The sequence below is a fragment of the Bos javanicus genome, chromosome 27 (assembly GCF_032452875.1).
Source record: "Bos javanicus breed banteng chromosome 27, ARS-OSU_banteng_1.0, whole genome shotgun sequence".
NCBI classification, from domain to species: Eukaryota; Metazoa; Chordata; class Mammalia; order Artiodactyla; family Bovidae; genus Bos; species Bos javanicus.
Genome location: NC_083894.1, coordinates 37,153,150 through 37,173,616, shown reverse-complemented (window position 1 = coordinate 37,173,616; position 20,467 = coordinate 37,153,150). Strand labels below are relative to the sequence as shown.

General features: G+C 45.7%; 1 protein-coding gene across 6 annotated transcripts in view; it reads left to right on the top strand.

Annotated features, from left to right (window-relative positions):
• Window positions 1-16,268, top strand: part of SLC20A2 (solute carrier family 20 member 2) — a 115,587-nt gene extending 99,319 nt beyond the window's left edge. For all 6 annotated transcript variants that reach the window (XM_061404595.1, XM_061404599.1, XM_061404598.1 and 3 more), the window contains 3 exons: window positions 4,845-5,030; window positions 6,201-6,285; window positions 14,785-16,268. In XM_061404595.1, coding sequence (XP_061260579.1) covers window positions 4,845-5,030; window positions 6,201-6,285; window positions 14,785-14,949 — 436 coding nt within the window. In that variant the 3' untranslated portion in view covers window positions 14,950-16,268. The remainder of the gene's footprint in view (window positions 1-4,844; window positions 5,031-6,200; window positions 6,286-14,784) is intronic.
• Window positions 16,269-20,467: the final 4,199 nt, after the last annotated feature.

The following is a 20,467-nucleotide window of genomic DNA, read 5'->3' as shown; positions in this document are numbered from 1 at the left end:
AGAACACCAAAGAAGGGCTAAGTGAAGGTAAAAAGAACAACTAATTTTTCTTCTTCTTTATTGATCTAACAAATAAGAATTATTTCAGAACAATAAAACCAATAGTGTAGTCAATTATATGTTTATGTATATGTTATATATATATATACATATTTAGTTTAATATATAAAAACATCAACAAATTTTAAAAAATAGAAATGATACAGTGTCTGCTCTGAGGCCATAATTGAATTAAGCTACGTGTGTGTGTGTGCACATGTGTGCACACTTATGTATGCTTGTGTTAAGTGAATGAGTGATAGCAATGATACAAGGGATGGAAGGGTGGAACTAGGGTTATTTTTTAAAGCTATCTACACTTAACTTACATGGTTTATATGGTAAAGAATCTGTCTGCAATGTGGGAGACCTGGTTTGATCCCTGGGTCAGGAAGATCCCCTGGAGAAGGGAATGACAACCTACTCCAGTATTCTTGAGTATATATTCTGGAGAATTCCATGGACAGAAGAGCCTGGGAGGCTATAGTCCATGGGGTGGCAAAGAGTCAGACACGACTGAGTGGCTAACACTTGCACACTTTCACACTACCAGTAAAGTAGTAATAATGTTATTGCAAAGGGGATTTGGATTAACCCTAGGTATATATGGCAAGCTCTAGGGCAACCATTTTAGAAAGTTAGCAAAAAAGAAGTATAGCCAATATGCGAAGAAGGGAGAGAAAAAGGAATCATATGGAATGCTCGGTTAAAACAACAGAAGGGGGAAAAAAAAGGCAGATGACAAAAATAGGAGTAAAGAACAAGGACAACAGATAGAAAGCACCAACAGATAGGGTGGATGCTAATCCAGCTATGCCGGCAATCAGTTTGAATTTCAGTGATCCAAATGCACCAGTTAAAAGACAAGAGATTATCAGAGTGGATCAAAAAACACAACTCGACTCGCTGTTGTCTACCAGAAACCCACTTGAAATGTAAAAACACAGCTTAAAAGTTATTTTAAAAAGGACAAAAAGTAAATGGAAGAAGGAAAGTATAGCATGCTAACACTAAAAGAAAGCAGGAGTAACTGTGTTGATTTCAGGCAGGAGACGTGGATAGATCCAGCAGCAGAAATCAATAAGGACGTATTTGAGCGAAACAGACCATCAATCAACTGTGTATAAATCAGTAACAAAAGATTACTAGAAAATCCCCAAATACATGGAGATTAAACCACACGCTTCTAAATAACATATGAAACAAAGAAGAAATGCCAAGAGAAATGTTAAAATATGTTAAACTAAATGAAATTGAAAACACATCAAAATTTGTGGGAAGCAACAAAAACAATGCTTAGAAAAAAGTTTATAGCATTGAATTCATATACTGCTGCTGCTGCTGCTAAGTTGCTTCAGTCATATCTGACTCTGTGAGACCCCATAGATGGCAGCCCACCAGACTCCCCCGTCCCTGGGATTCTCCAGGCAAGAACACTGGAGTAGGTTGCCATTTCCTTCTCCAATGCATGAATGTGAAAGTGAAGTCACTCAGTCCTGTCTGACTCTTAGTGACCACATAGACTGCAGCCTACCAGGCTCCTCCATCCATGGGATTTTCCAGGCAAGACTACTGGAGTGGGTTGCCATTTCCTTCTCCAGAATTCATACACTAGGAAAGAAGAAAGATGTAAAATCAATAAGTTTCCAGCCTAGGAAATAAAAAGCAAATTATTACTTAATCCAAAGTAAACAGAAGTTAAGAAATAATAATTAGAGCTAAATAAATGAAATTAAAATCAGGAAATGAATGGAGAAAAATCAATGAAACTAAAAGCTGGGTCTTTGAAAATATTAATGATATTTATAGGCTTCTAGCCAGGCTAACTAAGGGAAAAGGAGAACACAAATTGCTGATACCAGAAATGGAGAAGTAGACATCACTATAGATCTTATGGACAATAAAAAAAGTTAATAATACTATAAAAGCAATACTATGAATAATTTTATGTTTGCCAATTTGATAAGCTAGATAAAATGGACCAGTTCTTGAAAGACAGAACCTGCCCAAACTCACACAAGAAGAAACAGACTACCTGATAGGCTTGTATCTATTAAGAAAATTAAGTCAATGATTAACAATCTTTCAAATCAGAAAGCACCAGGCCCACATGGGTTTACTGGTGAATTCTACCAAGCTTCTAAGAAAGAAATTATACTTGCCTACAGTTTCTTTCAGAGGACAGAAGCAAAAGGAATACTTCCTCACTCATTCTGTTAGGGCAGCATTAACCTAATACCACAACCAAAGTCCTTATGAGAAAACTGTAGACCAACATTTCTCATGAAAGTGAAAAGTGAAAGTGAAGTGACTCAGTCAGTCTGACTCTTTGCAGCCCCATGGACTGTAGCCTACCACGCCCCTCTGTCCATGGGATTTTCCAGGCAAGAGTACTGGAGTGTGTTGCCGTTTCCTTTTCCAGAGGATCTTCCCAACCCAGGGATCGAACCCGGGTCTCCCGATTGTAGGCAGACCCTTTACCGTCTGAGCCACCAGGGGCTCCTAAGGATATGCTAGTATCTTAGGGCAGTATAGGATATGCTAATGATGGACACATGTCAATTTGTCTAAACCCATAGTACATATAACACCAACAGTGAGCCCTAGTTTAAACTGTGGACTTCGAATGATTCCAGCGTGTCACTGTGGGTTCCTCAGTTGTACCTGATGTTCCACTCTGGTGGGGATGTTGTTGATAAGGAGACTTAAAGTCTTAATTTTTTAAAAAAAAAGCTGTGGAACCCTCCCCCCCAAAAAAGACAGTGTGTGCTTGTCAAGAGCCTGAGTGACAACCATGGGTCTCGGGGATGGGTGAGCACCTGAGTGAATCCTAACTCACATCCCAGTTCTGCTTCCTGCTAGTGACATGATTTTAGCATCAGTTTTCTCATCAGTAAAATAGGAGACCAATGCCTACTTTGCAGGGTTGGCCTGAGAAATAGATATATGGTTTGTGGTTCCTTTGTGGGGAGGCTGACATGGTTGCCCCACACTGGTAGTTGATGTTAGTAGCTGTGCTGGCAATGAAAATGGAAAGAAAGAGAGAAAGAAAGGAAGGAAAGAAGAGCTTGGTTTTTGTGTCCACTTCCTTTGATCTTTCAGTCGCACCACCATGAAGATGGCTACTGTAAAAACAACGTAGCAAGTGTGGGCAAGGACGTGAGAAACTGGAACCCTTGTGCACTGTCAGTGGAAATGTAAAATGGTGCGACCACTGTGGAAAGCAGTCTGAAGGTTCCTCAAAAAATGGAGCGATTCCACCTCTGGGTATATACCCAAAAGGATGGGAAACATGGCCTCAGAGACATCTGCACACCCACGTTCACAGCAGCAGCTGTTCACAATCACCAAGAGATAAAGGCAACCCATCACTTCATGGGAAATAGATGGGGAAATGGTGGAAACAGTGTCAGACTTTATTTTTTGGGGCTCCAAAATCACTGCAGATGGTGACTGCAGCCATGAAATTAAAAGACGCTTACTCCTTGGAAGGAAAGTTATGACCAACCTAGATAGCATATTCAAAAGCAGAGACATTACTTTGCCAACAAAAGTCCGTCTAGTCAAAGCTATGGTTTTTCCAGTGGTCATGTATGGATGTGAGAGTTGGACAGTGAAGAAGGCTGAGCGCTGAAGAATTGATGCTTTTGAACTGTGATGTTAGAGAAGACTCTTGAGAGTCCCATGGACTGCAAGGAGATCCAACCAGTCCATTCTAAAGGAGATCAGTCCTGGGTGTTCTTTGGAAGGAATGATGCTAAAGCTGAAACTCCAGTACTTTGGCCACCTCATGCGAAGAGTTGACTCATTGGAAAAGACTCTGATGCTGGGAAGGATTGGGGGCAGGAGAAGGGGACGACAGAGGATGAGACAGCTGGATGGCATCACCGACTCGATGGACGTGGGTTTGGGTGAACTCCGGGAGTTGGTGATGGACAGGGAGGCCTGGCGTGCTGCGATTCATGGGGTCGCAAAGAGTCTGACACGACTGAGCGACTGAAGTGTCCATCAACAGATGCATGGATAAACAAGACATGATGTGTGTATGCACACACACACACAGTGGGATATTCTTCCTTGAAAAGGAAGGGAGTTCTGTCATATGCTACACCACCGATGAATCTTGAAGGCATTCTGATAAGTGAAATAAGCTAGTCATGAAAAGACAAATACTGTATGCTTGCACTTACATGAGAAACCTGGTGTAGTCCATCAAATTCATAGAGACAGAGTAAAGTGGTGGTTACTGGGGGAAGGGGGAAAGGCAAAGAGAATTCTTATTTAGTGGGTATAGCGGTTCAGATTTTCGTGATTAAAAATTTCTGGAGGCCTGTTTAACAACAGTGTGACTGTCCTTAACACTGCTGACCTGGGCAGTGGCGGTGATTGCTTGGTCGCTAAGTCATGCCCAGCTCCTCGCCCACATGGCCTGCAGCACACCAGGCTCCCCTGGCCTTCACTGTTTCCCCGAGTTTGCTCAGATTCATGTCCATTGCGTCAGTGGTGCTATCTAACCATCTCATCCTCTGCCACTCCCTTCTCTTTTTGCCTTCAGTCTTTCCCAGCATCCGTGTCTTTTCCAGTGACACTTAAAAATAGTCAATGGTAAATTTTTTGTTTATTTTAGCCATAACCAAAAAAATGGCTAAATGGTTATCATCACTTAGAGATTACACAGGCAAACCACAAATGCGGTAAGATAGGTTGTTCTCAAGACTGAGAAGTCATTGAATGTTGTGTACAGCATCATCTGTATGTGTGGACACTTGTACAATTTACTTGTGTGCTTTGCTTTTTTCTCCTAGTAATGCCATCGGGCCCCTGGTGGCTCTGTGGCTGATTTATGAACAAGGTGCGGTCCTGCAAGAAGCCGCGACTCCCGTCTGGCTGCTGTTTTATGGAGGGGTTGGAATTTGTACGGGCCTCTGGGTGTGGGGGAGACGAGTGATCCAGACCATGGGGAAGGACCTCACCCCCATCACGCCGTCCAGGTGAGCAGGGGGCAGCCTCGGAGCGGGTGTGTCGATGTCCCCCTGCACAGCCTGTTCTGGGGGTGGGGGCGGTTCGCAGAGCGGGCGCCTCCTAGCACCATCTCCCCCATCGCCCTCATCCTCTGCTGGCCCCCATCCGCAGTGGCACTGAGAACGGGGAGAGGGATGGGAACGGAGGCAGACGCGGAAAGGAAGAGAAGACGCAAATCCACCTGCAGCCCTTGTTCCCATCCCTCTGGGGGTCTTAGCGGCCTGAGGTCCAGAGAACCAGTGGTAAAGGCGGGCGGGGACTGCCTGTCCCACACTCTCCGCTCACCGGCTCCACCTGCTGGCGGGAGGCCGCTGTCACCTGCTGCCCTCGGGTGACTACATCCTTCCTGGGCTGCCTGGGCTCAGCGGGTGTGGGGGGGCGGGGGGGGGGGGCTGTGCTCTGCCCTGGGGTGGTGTCTGGAGCCTCCCACCTGTCTTCCTGTGGTCCTCTTTTGGAGATATTTAGAAATATTAGGGGTCAAATAAATCCACAAGAGAATTTCCGAGTACAACTAAAATTCAGAACTACATATTTTAACGGCTTCCCTCATAGCTCAGTTGGTTAAGAAACTGCCTGCAATGTAGGAGACCCGGGTTTGATTCCCGGGTCGGGAAGATCCCCTGGAGACGGGAACGGCAACCCACTCCAGTAGTCTTGCTTGGAGAATCCCATGGACAGAGGAACCTGGCAGGCTACAGTCCATGGGGTCGCAAGAGTCATACATGACTTAGTGACTCAACCACCACCACCACCTATTGTAAAAGGTCTTGAAATTCATTTTAACGAAAGATTCTAGCATTGATTTGAAGAAAAACTAGTAATCTGAGCAAAAAGTCACTCCTTTATAATAATAAGTACACATTTTTGAAACAAGAGTGTGGTTTTCCCTGCGTCCATTTAGAAACGACGTGTGTACAGTTTTCCTTGCGGCAGGTATTCCTGGCCCAGCTCCTTCAGGTGAGGTTTCTGAAAACCCAGCAGGGAGACAGGACTCACTCCTTAGGGCTGAGCACGGCCTCGCAGCCAGTGCCGTGTGATGCTGCCGTGATGTCCCGGCTCTGGTGCTGTGCGGCCCAGTCCACCCGGAGGTTCTGGCGAGCCCCTGGCGGTGCCCTGATGGCCTCCCGTCTCCCCCACAGCGGCTTCACCATCGAACTGGCCTCGGCCTTCACCGTGGTCATCGCCTCCAACATCGGGCTGCCGGTCAGCACCACACACTGCAAGGTAGGAGGCCTGGCCTGGTGACCAGGGCGAGGTGGTGGGGGTAGTCGGGGCGGCTCTGGGTGTGCACTCAGGGACGGGAGAGTCACCGGGGGTCTCCGGGGGGGCATTTTCTTCTCAGCAGCCCCTCTGGGCCCTCCCCGCCCTCCTTCCCTGTGTCCTGGTTCCCTCACTGGGGGTTTTGCATTGAGGTCCTGTGTCCATGAACATGCTCGTAGGCCTGGGTAGGGTGTGGAGGGGCGCATCACTCAGTCCCCCCACACCCTCTGAAGGGGCCTGGGAGTGGACGGGGGACAGACACAGGCACAAATCGCTCATGTAAGTGTAAGACGTGTTGTTTCAGTTTTCTCTTCTGTATGGTGGTCAGAGCAGCCCTATTGCCTTCAAGTCAATTGCAGATGATATTAACCTCTGTTGATATCAGGCTCTAGAGCTCAGGGTGAGAGGGAATTAATTCCTTGTCTAGTGCTGAGATGTTGGAGCTGCAAGGAGCCTTAAAGATGAAGAAAGAGGAAACAGACTCTGGGAGTTGTCCAAGGGAGCCCCAGGGTGGGCCAGGCTGGAACTCAAGTCTGCTAACCCAGGGCTGCCGAATACCTGGGGGAATTCTGAAATATCCCCAGGGGCCTCCGGTATACAAACATAGCCACTAACTTCAGCAAAACAGAGGCCCATGCAGATTTTCCTAGGTCCAGTGGCTCCTGTCATTCGAAAAACTCACCTGTTCTGCTGTGTGTGCGGTGCTGTTCTGGGCACCGAGGGACCACGGTGACTGTGACAGACACGGCCTCCCCACACCCAGTCTCAAAACTCCCACCCATGTGTCTGCAAACAAGCACTGCTAAGTGTGAAAGGCTTACAAAAAAGAGTGAAATTATGCCATCTGTAGCAACTGGGATGGACCTAGAGGTTTTCATATTAAGTGAATTAAGTCAGAGAAAGATAAATATCATATGATATCACTTATTTTTTTTTCCTTCTCTATACAAATTTATTTTATTATTTTTTTAATTTAACTTTATTTTTAAACTTTACATAATTGTATTAGTTTTGCCAAATATCAAAATGAATCCGCCACAATGATATCACTTATGTATTGAATCTAATTAACAATGATACAAATGAACTCATTTACAAAACAAAAGCAGACTCACAGACATAGAAAACAAACTTACGGTTACCAGGGGTAAGGGAAAAGGAGCGGTAAATTAAGGGTCTGGGGTCAACAGATACACACTACTATATATAAAACTTTAAACAACAGGGACCTACTGCACAGGGAACAAAGCTTAATATGTTACATAACCTATAGCAGACGAGAACCTGTGTGTGTGTATATATAATATAGATATATAACAGAATTGCTTTACACCTGAAACTAACATAACATTGTAAATCAACTATAATTAAAATAACTACAAATAGGGTCACTAGCCTCTAGGTTTCAGTTATCTAATCTGGAAAATGGAAAGACCACCTTAGATGACTTGTAATACAGATGCTGTCTGGTTCCCCTGCGTCTCAGTAATTCTGTTGCTGTTAGTGCTTGGTGATGGACTTAATCTGGAAACATCCTCAAAAAGTTGAAATGACAGCAAAGAATACCACCTTATATCAACAAAAGACCTCATTAATAGTGAAGCCATGGGACTCTGGGCCCTTTGTGATCCAAATAACATAGCAACTAAAAATACAAGGGAAAAGCTGTGAGAACTCAGAAATTACTATGTCTAAGTCTGTGACAAATGAAGACAGAAGTACTTAGGAATGTAAAGGATTTGAATAAATTTATAGTAGTGTAACTGGGCTTCCCTGGTAATTCAGATGGTGAAGAATCTGCCTACAATGCAAGAGATTGGGTTCAATCCCTGAGTCAGGAAGATCCCCCTGGAGAAGGGAATGGCTACCCACTCCAGTGTTCTTACCTGGAGAATCCCCATGGACAGAGGAGCCTGGCAGGATACAGTCCAAAGAGTTGGACACGACGGAAGCTGCTTAGCATATATACTTAGCAAGCACACATGAAAAATAAATATGAAACAAGAAGTGGGGAGGGCAGTGGAAAACCTGATCAGAACAGTAGGAAGAAATTAAGGAAGTTCTCCAAAAACAATTCTCACCTGAAAAGGCGAAAGGAGGAAAATGCTGCTTGACTCCAGACCTCGACGGAGTCACTGGTTAATCTTTTCCATCTTAGAAGAGAGAATTCTCACATTAAATGAACTTGCCATAATATAGGAGAAAATAAAACAGGAAGCCCTCCAATTTGTTCTATGAAACATATACTGAATAACCTAATACTGAAACCTGATTGAAAATACCACAAACAGTCAAAGCTGTCTTTCCAGATGTATGTTGATTAAAAAAAAAAGAAAAAAAAAACTTTAAGTAAGATGCTAATAAATGACATCAACAATATTATAAAAGAACATTTCAACAGGACCACATTGATCTTCTGGGTTGTCAGAAAGTCGGCTCTGAACAGGACAGGTCTTATCTGCTGCTGATACCTACACAAGGCAGTCCCCTCACAGAGCTCGAGAAATGGGTGTTTACAGACGTCTTCAGTATAGTACGGTTCATCGATCCATTAGAAAACAACGTATTGCTGTCTGTTGAGTCCATTCCAAAAAGACATTTAATAAAATTCAGCATGGATTTCTAGACATTCCTGGAATTCAGTAAAAATGACCAAGTTTGCAATTAAAAAAAACACAAAAATTTAGAACTTTTGTCTGTCAGCAATAGCCAGTAAGAAAATGAGATAAAGAACTCCTCCACAGTTGCAACAAAAATAAAAGGTACTTCAGAAAAATCCTAATAAAGTGAGAGATGTACATGGAAAAAACACAAAGCTCTGCTCACACGTCAAAGAAAACCTGCGTATGAGGCACACCGTGGTCGGGTGGGAAACTCGGTTTATAAAGACGTCAGTTCTCCTCAAACACGACGCCAACCAAATGCTTACAACTTTACAGACTACGGCTACAGTTGATTTTGTGGGCTAAACTAGCGGGAATATAAAATGATCTACAAAGAGAAACAGTGACAAGGGGAACAGCCTGGCCAGATAGGAAGTCTGTTACAAGGAAACAGGAGGCAAGAGCGCGGGGAGAGAGGGCAGATGGGCAGAGACTTTCAGGCTGGGATGACAAAAAAGTTCTGCGGACGCATGGTTACGATGGTTGCCATTAAACTGTACACTTAAAAATTGTTAACGTGACAGATTTTTGTGTTGTATATTTTACCACAATAATAAGAAATTAGATACTTGTATAAAAAAGTAGATAGGCCAGAGACAGAACCTAGTACCTACGAGCGTGTAGTTTGACGAAGGAAAATTTTGACCAGTAAGTGATGTTGGATAACTGGCTTTCCCCCTAGAGAAACAAATTTAGACCCACAGTTGTCAAAATACGTGCTGTTATCTGATGGCTTAAATAATATTTTAGAATTACTTTAGAATAAAATAGAATTTTATTTTAGAAAATTTAAAATAAATGAGTTACGGGCTTCCCTGGTGGCTCAGTGGAAAGGAATCCACCTGCCAATGCAGGAGACGTGGGTTTGATCCCTGATCCAGGGTAACTGAGCCCATGCACCACAGCTCCTGAGCCTGTGCTCTGGAGCCCAGGAGCTGCAACTCCTGAGCCCATGGGCCGCAACTAGTGAAGCCCACGGGCCCTAGAGCCCGTGCCTCGCCAACAAGAGGAGTGACCACCGTGAGAAGCTTGTGCATCACAACCAGAAGGTGGCCCCACTCACTGCAACTAGAGACCAACCCGCACGGCCACAGAGACCCAGCACGGCCAAAGTGAGTATTCTTAAATAGAGGAACGAGTTAAATATCAAATATTCAAGCCAAAGATAAATCACAGAAGAAGAGCATAGCATAGTTTAGTGTATGAAATTAGAAATTTAAAAGTGAAAGCAAAAATACTGGCTTGAGAAAATATTTGCATTAAATATTAGTTAATATTTAAATACCACATAAACAAATAAGATCTTAAATGACCTGGATAACCACGATGTGTAGTCTCTCAGAGCCAGACATCCTGGAGTGAGAAGTCAAGTGGGCCTTAGGAAGCACTGCTGCCAGTGAAGCTGGTGGAGGTGATGGAATTCCAGCAGAGCTGTTTCACATGCTGAAAGATCATGCTAGTCAAGTGCTACACTGAATATGTCAGCAAAATTGGAAAACCCAGCAGTGGCCACAGGACTGGAAAAGGTCAATCCTCATCCCAGTCCCCAAGAAAGGCAGCACTAAAGAACATTCGACTGCCGGACAGCTGTGCTCCTCTCCGCACCAGTAAGGTATGCTCAAAATCCTCCAAGCCAGGCATCAGCACTATGCGAACCATGCACTTCCAGGTGTCCAAGCTGGGTTTAGAACAGACAGAGGAACCAGAGATCAAATTGCCAACATTCGCTGGATCATAGAGAGAACATTCCAGAAAAACATCTACCTCTGTCTCATGGACTACACTAAAGCCTTTGACTTTGTGGATCATAACAGACTGGGAAAACACTGGGAGAGGTGGGAATACCAGACCATCTCAGCTGTCTTGAGAAACCGTATGCGGGTCAAGAAGCAACAGTTAGAACCCTGTGTGGAACAACTGACTGGTTCAGTCAGGATTGAGAAAGGAATACAAGGCTGTTTATTGTCACCCTGTTTGAATAACTTATATACAGAGCACATCATGTGAAATACCTGGCTGGATGAAGCACAAGCTGGAATCAAGATTGGGGGAGAAATGTCAGCCTCAGATATGCAGATGATGCCACTCCAATGGCAGAGAGTGAAGAACCAGAGTCTCTTGAGGGTAAAGGAGGAGAGTGAAAAACCCAGCTTAAAACTCAATATTAAAAAAACTAAGATCGTGGCATCTGGTCCCATCACTTCATGGCAAATACAAGGGGAAAAGGTAGAAGCAGTGACAGATTTCCTCTTGGGCTCTAAAATCACTGCAGATGGTGACTGCAGCCATGAAATTAAGAAGACCATTGCTTCTTGGCAGGAAAACTATGACAGACCTAGACAGCGTGTTAAGAAGCAGAGACATTACTTTGCCAACAAAGGTCTGTATAGTCAAGCTGTGGTCTTTCCAGCAGTCAGGTATGGATGTGAGAGTTGGACTATAAAGAAGGCTGAGCACCGAAGAATTGATGTGTTTGAACTGTGGTGTTGGAGAAGACTCTGGAGAGTCCCTTGGACTGCAAGAAGATAAAACATGTCAGTCCTAAAGGAAGTCAACCCTCAATACTCTTTGGAAGAACTGATGCTGAAGCTGAAGCTCCAGTACTTTGGCCACCTGATGTGAAGAGCTGACTCACTGGAAAAGACCCTGATGCTGGGAAAGATTGAAGGTGGGAGGAGAAGGGGGCAGGAGAGGATGAGATGGTTGGATGGCATCACCGATGCAGTGGACATGCACTTGGGCAAACTCTGGGAGATGGTTGGGGACAGGGAGGCCTGGCGTGCTGCAGTCCGTGGGGTCTCAAAGAGTCAGACACAGCGACTGAGCAACAATAAAACGAGACACATTCAGATTCCAATATGTAAATGGGCAAAATACATGAAGAGACCTTGTGTTATCAGGTGTTATTTTAGCTGTTTCTTAATATAATTGATGTAAAATATTGTAGTTTTAGGTGTACAACATAATTTGATATTTTTATAGATGATACCCCATACAAAGTTATTATATTGATTATATTCCCCGTGCTGTATATCACATCCTTGTAATTTATTTTACACTTAGTGATCTGTACCTTTTAACCCCCTTCACCTATTTTACTCCCCTCTGGTTACTACTACTTTGTTCTCTGATTCTATGAGTCTCTATTTTGTTATACTTAATTGTGTTAGATTCCATAGAAGTAAAAATATACAAAATTTGGGTCTCTGACTTACTCCACTAAGTGTAATACCTTCCAGGTTCATCTATATTGTTGCAAATGGCAGAATTTCATTCTGTTTTATGGCTAATATTCCTGTGTGTGTGTGTGTATATACCATTTCTCCTTTATCCATTTATCTATTGATACACACTTAGGTTGCTTCTATATCTTTGTTATTGTATGTAAATAATGTTGGGGTGCACATTTTCAAATTAGTGTTTCCATTTTCTTTCGATAAATACCCGTGAGTGGAATTGCTGGATCGCATAGCTGTTTGTATTTCCAGTTTTTTATGGAACCTCCGTACAGGTGGATACATCAATTCACACTTCCTCCTGCAGTGTCCTGGAGCCCCCTTTTCTCCATGCCTTTGCAGCATTTGTTACCTGTGGTCTTTTTGGTGATAGCCGTTCTGACAGGTGATGTTCACTATGGTTTTGATTTGTGTTTCCTGATGATGAGTGATGTTGAGCAGCTTTTCATGTGCCTGCTGCTCATGTCTTTTTGAGAAAAATGCCTACTTAGGTCTTCTGCCCATATTTTAATCAGGTTGCTTCTTTTTTATACTGGATTGTATGAACTGTTGCCCTCTTCTTCTCCTGCCCTCAATCTTTCCCTGCATCAGGGTCTTTTCTGGTATAATCATGACATTGTTGCTAATAGGGAAAAATTGGAGGGAAATTGGAAATGTTTAAATAAATTAAGGTACATCGGCCTAAGGGGTGTACCATTTTTTATGATGGTCATAAAGGTGCGAGCACTATGGGAAAATGCTTATTTTCTTAAAGGAAACAGTAGTGTTCCCTGTTGTTTACAAATATAGGCGTATTTATTAAAAATAATGTAAAGGAATACACAAGTGTGACAAGAGCAGTGTTCTGGGGTAACTCACTAACAGTGGCCACCTGATAACTCTGGCCACTTGATGTGAAGAGCCAACTCACTGGAAAAGACCCCGATGCTGCGAAAGACTGAAGGCAGAGGAGGAGAGGGCAGCAGAGGGTGAGATGGTTAAATGACATCACCGACTCAATGGACGTGAATTTGAGCACACTCCAAGCGACAGTGAAGGGCAGGGAAGGCTGGCGCACTGCAGTCCAAGGGGTTGCAGAGGGTCAGAGACAATTTAGTTACTGAACAACTAATCGTGGGTAACTGTCCACTTCTCCTATTTCATAAACTTGCAATAATGATTCTATTTTCTGCGTTTTAAGAAGTGTTCTGAGAGAGTATGGATAACCCTAAAATTTGAGTATGTTCTCTTATGTGTGAGATAATCCAGCCTAGCTGAAGAGGGTCTGTAACAAGGAGAGTCCCACCTCAGAAGCCAGTGTCGGGAGACTTGACTGCATTTGAGGGCCAGCAGGACCAGCTAGTCTCTGTGCAGCAGAAACGTCTCGATTGCCTCCTGTGTGCTAGAAACTGGTTTTAGACAAAGGGTTTACGTACAACGATCATCTAATGCTCCTTAGGTGGGTTGTTATTTGCTACCTGGAGGCGGTACGAATTCCCAGTTAATCACAGCTTGGGTTGACAAAATGTCAGATTAACTTCCTTAAATATGCTGCTGGTTTTGCTGTTCCAGTTTGCTTCCATAAACAAGTGAAGTGCTGGATTTTATTTTTTTGGCTGACCTCAGAATACACCCTAGTTGCTCTCTGAACTTCACTGGCCCCTGCTGACTCTGAAATAATTCTGGGTCAGTGGAGACAAAGCCTGTTTCATGGAGATGTTCAGGGGCCCTCCCGGGGGCCAAGGCACCCTCATGATGCCACTGAGCTTCATCAGAACTTAATTGAGGTGTGAGATATTAGGCTTATCTCATGATAAGCCTTTCTCATGACTTCCATTTTTAGAAACTTAAAACTTGTGCATTTTTTTCCTTTGTAAATTTCATAAAATGAACTGCGAGGGTACAGAGAAATAGTGAATCCATGTTAACATCCTTATTTTCAAATATCTCTATTTGTGAAACAGGATTGACATTTTAAAACCAGTAATATTTATGTCCCATTTGATTAATTTTTTAATCAGTAAAGTACAAGGACTGCAAAGCAGTTGGAGAAAATGTTTAAAATCAAGAGCCCTCAGTTCTCATCCTCAACCTGCCATAACTTAAAAATCTTCTCCCACCCGCTACACCCTCTGGAAGGGTTTTATCTTCCACAAACTGAGCCACATGGATTAGATCTTTGCCAAGATCTCCAGCGCCAACGTTTTATGATGCTTTTGTCCTAGGAGAAGCGTACGTTACCGCCGTTTCATCGTGTACGTACAGTGGGCTCACCACTGTAATGAAGTCTCCTGCCTGGGGATGCTCCAAGTAAGGGCCGTCAAGGCTGGTTGATAAAGCGCAGGGAGAATAGAAAGCATTTACTTGGCTGAGCTTCCATTCACGTAGGGCAGAATACACGTGGAACAGCGCTTCAGAACTGTATCTGGACAGAGTAATCCTAAAATAATCATAGCTAAAATCTAGTAAGTGTTTTTAAAAGCTTTTCATCAGATTTAGGGGAAAGAACTGGTCATCTTACACTACTGGTTGAATGTAGATTGCGTCTCACCTCGGTTTGCTCTGAAATGCCTGTGTTCCTCCAGGTGGGCTCGGTGGTGGCGGTGGGCTGGATCCGCTCGCGGAAGGCCGTGGACTGGCGCCTCTTCCGCAACATCTTCGTGGCCTGGTTCGTGACGGTGCCCGTGGCCGGGCTGTTCAGTGCTGCTATCATGGCTCTCCTCATCCACGGGATCCTTCCGTTCGTGTGATCGTTCCTTGGCGGCCAGCAAACGGGGGATGGTCCGGGGCGTGTGTGTGGGTGGTGTGGGCTCACACACACACGCCGTGCCCACCACGGGCTGTCCCCCGGCCAGCGCCTCCACACCCCCCTCAGATGTTCCAGACCACACTGTCCACCTAGGTGTAGAGTCATCGTCCAGAGCTAACTTAACTACTGTACATAATACTGTGCATTCAACTGGTATTGTGGCGACATAACATGGTGCGGTTACTTATATATTAAATATATATTGTATACATAGAATAATTGCTAGTATTATTTCAGACATCCTTGAGATGGGAGTGGAGCTACCTGCCTAGACTTCAATATTCAACAAATCTTTGTACATACCGATTTCAGCGGCAGATTTTAAGAACCTTTTAAAAGGAAGTGTAGATTGGAAGACGGTGTTTTTTCCCCATTTAATATCTGTAACGTAAGTGAGACACAGGATGAGGAGGCCCGTTTGGGAAGGTGTCCATGTGCTGTTGACATACTGGAACAGGAGTTCACAAGTGCTTTCACTGAAGAATTTGTTCATATACTGTGTATTGATTATGTAATATATCATGAATTGCTTCTGTAAATACTTAAAACTGTAATTTTTTAATGGTGTGCTTCCCTTATACTTTTTTGATCAGAGAATTTTGGAAAGTACCAAAGAAGCAGCGGAATAGTTTGCCAGTATTATATTTTCATACTGTTTGTGTCCCCACCCCACCCCCACTTTCTCACTAATCCCAGGATTAATCCTGGGTGTGGCAAGACCACCTGGAGCAGGGTGTATGGTGCGATGCCAGCCCCCACCACGGGCACATCCCACTTCCGGCCCCCACCATACCCCCCCTCTGCGGCCCGCGCCGGATCCTGGCCCCTCGATGGTGTCAGTGTAGAGGAGGTACCGACACGAGGACGCGTGACCGAGCACTACATGTCAAGTCCAGTTTAAACTCCCGCCCCCTCCTCCCCTGCAGCCTGAAGAATGGGACTCTGGCCTCGGTCATGAGGCAAGTGCTTTAGCCTTCTAGAAATCCGGGAGTGGGGAGGGTTGACCTGTTAGACAATACACTGGACTTGAGGACTTCTGTGAGGCCTTCACAGAGCGGAGCATCCCTGGTTGCTCTGCTGTGGTCCCCCACTGGAGTCTTCTCTTTTTTTGATAGCGGGAGGAAGTACGACTAATGCAAGAGCCTGAAACTGTGGAAATGCTGCTAAAACTTTTATATTGACAAACACTTTCTTGGTACTTCATTGTGATTTTTCATTAATCAACCATATTAAATTTATAATAAAAAATGCCCCTCAAAAGTTTGCCTCTGAAGTCTTTTTCTACATACCTATGTTTTTTTTTTACTGAGTTTCCACAAAAATAAAAGCTATATAATTTGTTTGCTTCTATTTTCAAATACCTTTTCCCCCCTCTTATTTTACTACTGTTACCTGTTTGTGCCCAAGATACACAAGAGGAGAGAATGGCCCACAGCCCGGCCATGCGTTCACACACACTGAGCCTTCAGTGCTGAGCCGTCTGCCAAGACAGCTGGTCCCCGATGAAGCCTCTGTCACACTCTGCTCAGACTTCCCACTTCATACTTTTTCTTTTAAAGGAACTTTTCTAAAACTGTTCCTTACGTTTGGTTATACAGGGTCTTTGTTGCTGCTGCACGCTTTCTCTAGTTGCAGTGAGCAACTAGATTGAACCTATGTCCCCGGGGTTGGCAGGTGGATTCCTAACCACCACCACCACCAGGGAAGCCCCCTGCTTCACTCTTAAGTCAGCCAGACTCAGCAGCACTGGGGCCGCAGCTTGCCCATCTAGGGCTGAGGACCCAGCCAGAGCCCACATTCTGTCTCCCTTCTTGGCTCAAGCAGCTAAGAACACAAGGACACAGCTCCCTGGAGCCTCAGGACCTTCAGAAGGACACTTCCAGCCTCTGTGGCAGAAGCCATGCTGTCTGTCTCCTTCTGGGGCTGGGAAGGTAGGAGAGGAGGAGGGCTGGCCAGGTGGAAACAGTTCTTTCTCTCCGCAAAGAGACTTGCCTGCCCTGATTTCAGGCCTTTCATGGCCCTGCTTTTGATAAAACTATAAAGAAAGTTGTTTCCTCCTAAACTTTGTAAGAAAAATAATAGCACAACAGTGTCAGGTTGCAAGCTGTGTCCTGGCAGAAGGGCTGCTGTCTCAGTCTCGTCGCCAGGGTGACAGAGGCCCCGATATGAAGCAAGACAAATGTCACAACCACGCAGGGCCCTGCAAGAGAATCGTTTCAGATGCAGGCACACAGGCTGAAAGGCTGGAGGAAGGTACTCGGTTCAAACGGAAACAGAAAGCTGGGGAAGCAACGCTCGTGTCAGTCAAACAGAATTCAAAGACTAACACAAAGACAAGGACGTTACACAATAATCAAGGGTTAATCCAAGATCAATTCAAGAAGATTAGGTAACAACCGTGAGTATATATGCACCCAACATGGGAGCACCTCAATCCATAGTGCAAAGACTAACGGACATAAAGGGAGGAACTAACATTAACATAGTATCAGGAAGGGACTTCAGCACCTAACTTACATCAATGGAAGGACAGAAAATCAACCCAGAAACACTGGCTTTCAGGCCAGTCTCTGCGTTGTTATATATATATAACATTCTATGCCAAAGCGGCAGAATACACATTATTCTCAAGTGCACAAGTAACAATCTCCAGGACAGATCACAAGCTAGGCCACAAATCAATTCACAGTAAATCAAAGAAAACTGAAAGGCTGTCAGTCCTCTCTTCCAGCCACTGCACTGAACCAGCCAGTGACTGAAGAGTGTGCAGAGACAAACCTGGCCCACTGCCCCTTCCCCCTGCCGCCCCCGAGTCATCTAACTGGGATGGCCTCCCGCTCCCATGAGGGCAGAGGAGGGACCCTCCCAAGGGGACGGGATGCTGAGTCTTTCCTTTGAGTTAATCAGCCTCTTCCTCTAAAAATGCACACGCTTCTCAGACCAGGGACCCTCCTGCGTCCCTGACTTCTTACTGTGCTGAGGTTTTGTCGCCACACACTCTACGGTGCAGAGACAGGGGCGTGTAGCTCTGAGGGGCTCCTGGGGAATGCAGCCTCCCAGCCCAGCCTCCGGTCTCTCTTCAGGGCAGAGCCTGCACGCAGCACAGGCTGTAGACCATCAACAGAGCCAGAGCAGGACGCATTTGCTAGTCATTTCCCAACGCCAGCAATCTAGAGGTTAAACCAAACTGAATGTCAATTCCAGACTGTGAGTTGGGAGGTTATTGGGGAAGGGAGGGAGGAAGTCAAAAGGAACCAGACAGACTGACCTCCAGGGCAGGAGGCCTGGACCCCACAGCTAGGCTGGCACCTTCTGCTGGCAGACAACAGTGGCACCCAGTGGTGTCAAATGTACTTGCAATCATGTCCGTCTTTCCAGAACCTTTTTAAATTGCAGCAGTGAAGTCACCTCACAGAGTGTTTATCATATCATAATTCAAAGAGCTGTCAGAAAGGTCAGGAATTATCTGTGCCGCTTTGATGGCCAGAGGTAACTGAGTACCTGCCAGAGGAGTCTGGCTGCAGAAACCCCAAGCCAGGCGCACCATTCACCAGGCCCACATTCACCGAATAAACGTCCACAGTGTGCCAAGCGCTGGCCCGGCCACGGGACACGAGACAGGCCTCTTGGAGCTCATCCTCGGGGCAGGTGGGTGAGCAAAACTACCAACACGAGGTGTGACTGCCCCCCGTGGGAGTGTGCCCAGAAGGCGGGAGCCAGGGTGGCAGGGGGCGCGTTCACAGAAGGGGCAGAAGGCTGGCAGAGACACCAAGAGCACCGTGACGGTGACAGTGCTGGTTCCCTGGGAGATGCTGTTTCAGAGCCCGCAGAGCAGCTGAGAAGCACTTCTGACAGGCCGCTCACAGGAAGGTCTGTAGGTGGTCAGCCACCCACCAAAGGCCAAACTAGCTGGCTGGACAGTGAGGCTGCAGAGGCGAGACTGAGGATGGCGGCAGGGTCAAGAATGAATCGATGTTAAAAGGGAAAGTCAAATAATGGTGAGGCCACAGGAGTTATAAGGCCAACAGGGGCCGGGGGGTAGGGAAGGAGAGGAGGGGGACCTGGGGAGTGGAGGGGAGGTGCTGAGGGGCATTTTACGGGGGACAGCAGAGCTGGTGAGTATCTCAGCACCAGCGCACTGGGGAGGCTTCCTCTCCTGGGCGACTGCACTCGACGCCTGAGGTCACCATGAGGGGCCAGCACAGGGCCTGGCACGGAAGCTCAAACGTGCTCCTTTCTGCTACAACTGTCGTGACGAGGGTACTTAGATCACAGCCCAGCAGCCATACAATCCAATGGAGTTAACTGCGGAATAAAGGCTGAACTCCACATCCTTCTGTTCATGTCTGGGTTACCATATCAACACAAAGACCGGCTTTTCAGCTCTACAAGAAGAAATCACTTAAAAAAAACACACACACAAAAGGGAAAAAACACTGACCTGCAGCAACCTTCCCGTCGGCCTTAGGCCGTAAATACAACTACCCTCGTCAGCAAGTTAATGAAACGCATGAGGCAGCATCTCCCCGGCAGTTTTCTGCGTCTCCTCGGGCCCCCAGCATTTCCATCCCCTGCCCTTACAAGCGCCCAGCTGAAGAGATGCCCACAGTGACAGCCTCTAACCCCAGGAACCACCAGGGCGGCCCAGCCAGCCCAGCTCAGCGTCCCATCCACGCTCAGGTTGCAGAGTTCTCCCTGAAAGACACAGGCGTCCACACACAGAATGCATTCGTCGTTTCCCCCTCACCCCTTCTCCTTTGCTGTTATACTTAATCTCCTGTGAGGGTGGTTCAACCCACAGAGACAATGAGAAAATAAAACTGTATCATGTGGCTGGTATCACAGGTGAGACCCGACATAAGAAGCGGTGGCTGGAATCTGGATTCTCACAGAGAGGACCTTTGGTGGTGGCAGGGGAATGCCTTGCAGCACTGACATTTTCAAAAGCAGTTGTGTCCAGTTGGTCTTAAGATGATTGACTTGGAAAGTGAGGAATCTGAATGGGCCAATCAGAGAATTCTAAGTATCAGTGGACCCATGTAAACAGCCCCATCTCACTGGCCATTAGGGAAATACTATTAAGACATTTTTCCTCTAAAAGTGGTAAAAAATCTTTAAGTCTGTTAACATTCAGCCTTTATGCGGATGCAGGGGAACAGGCACCCTGACCACCACTGGCAGAAACACAGGTTGGCACTGAATTTCTAAAGGGTGACTTTGTACTACTGGTCAATGTGCACAGTACCTACGACTCAGCACCCACCTGCCAGACACTGACCCTGTGCACGCGCACTAATACAGCGGCCACTGCTGTGCATATGGCTGTGCAACTTTATAAAAAACAGAATTACAGACAGCCCTTCCGCTGACCTACTTCATGCTGCCGAGTGGGACCGTGTGGACATACACCATCTTCATCACCACAGAAGGCTCCACTGGGCAGTGCGCCACGGGGACAC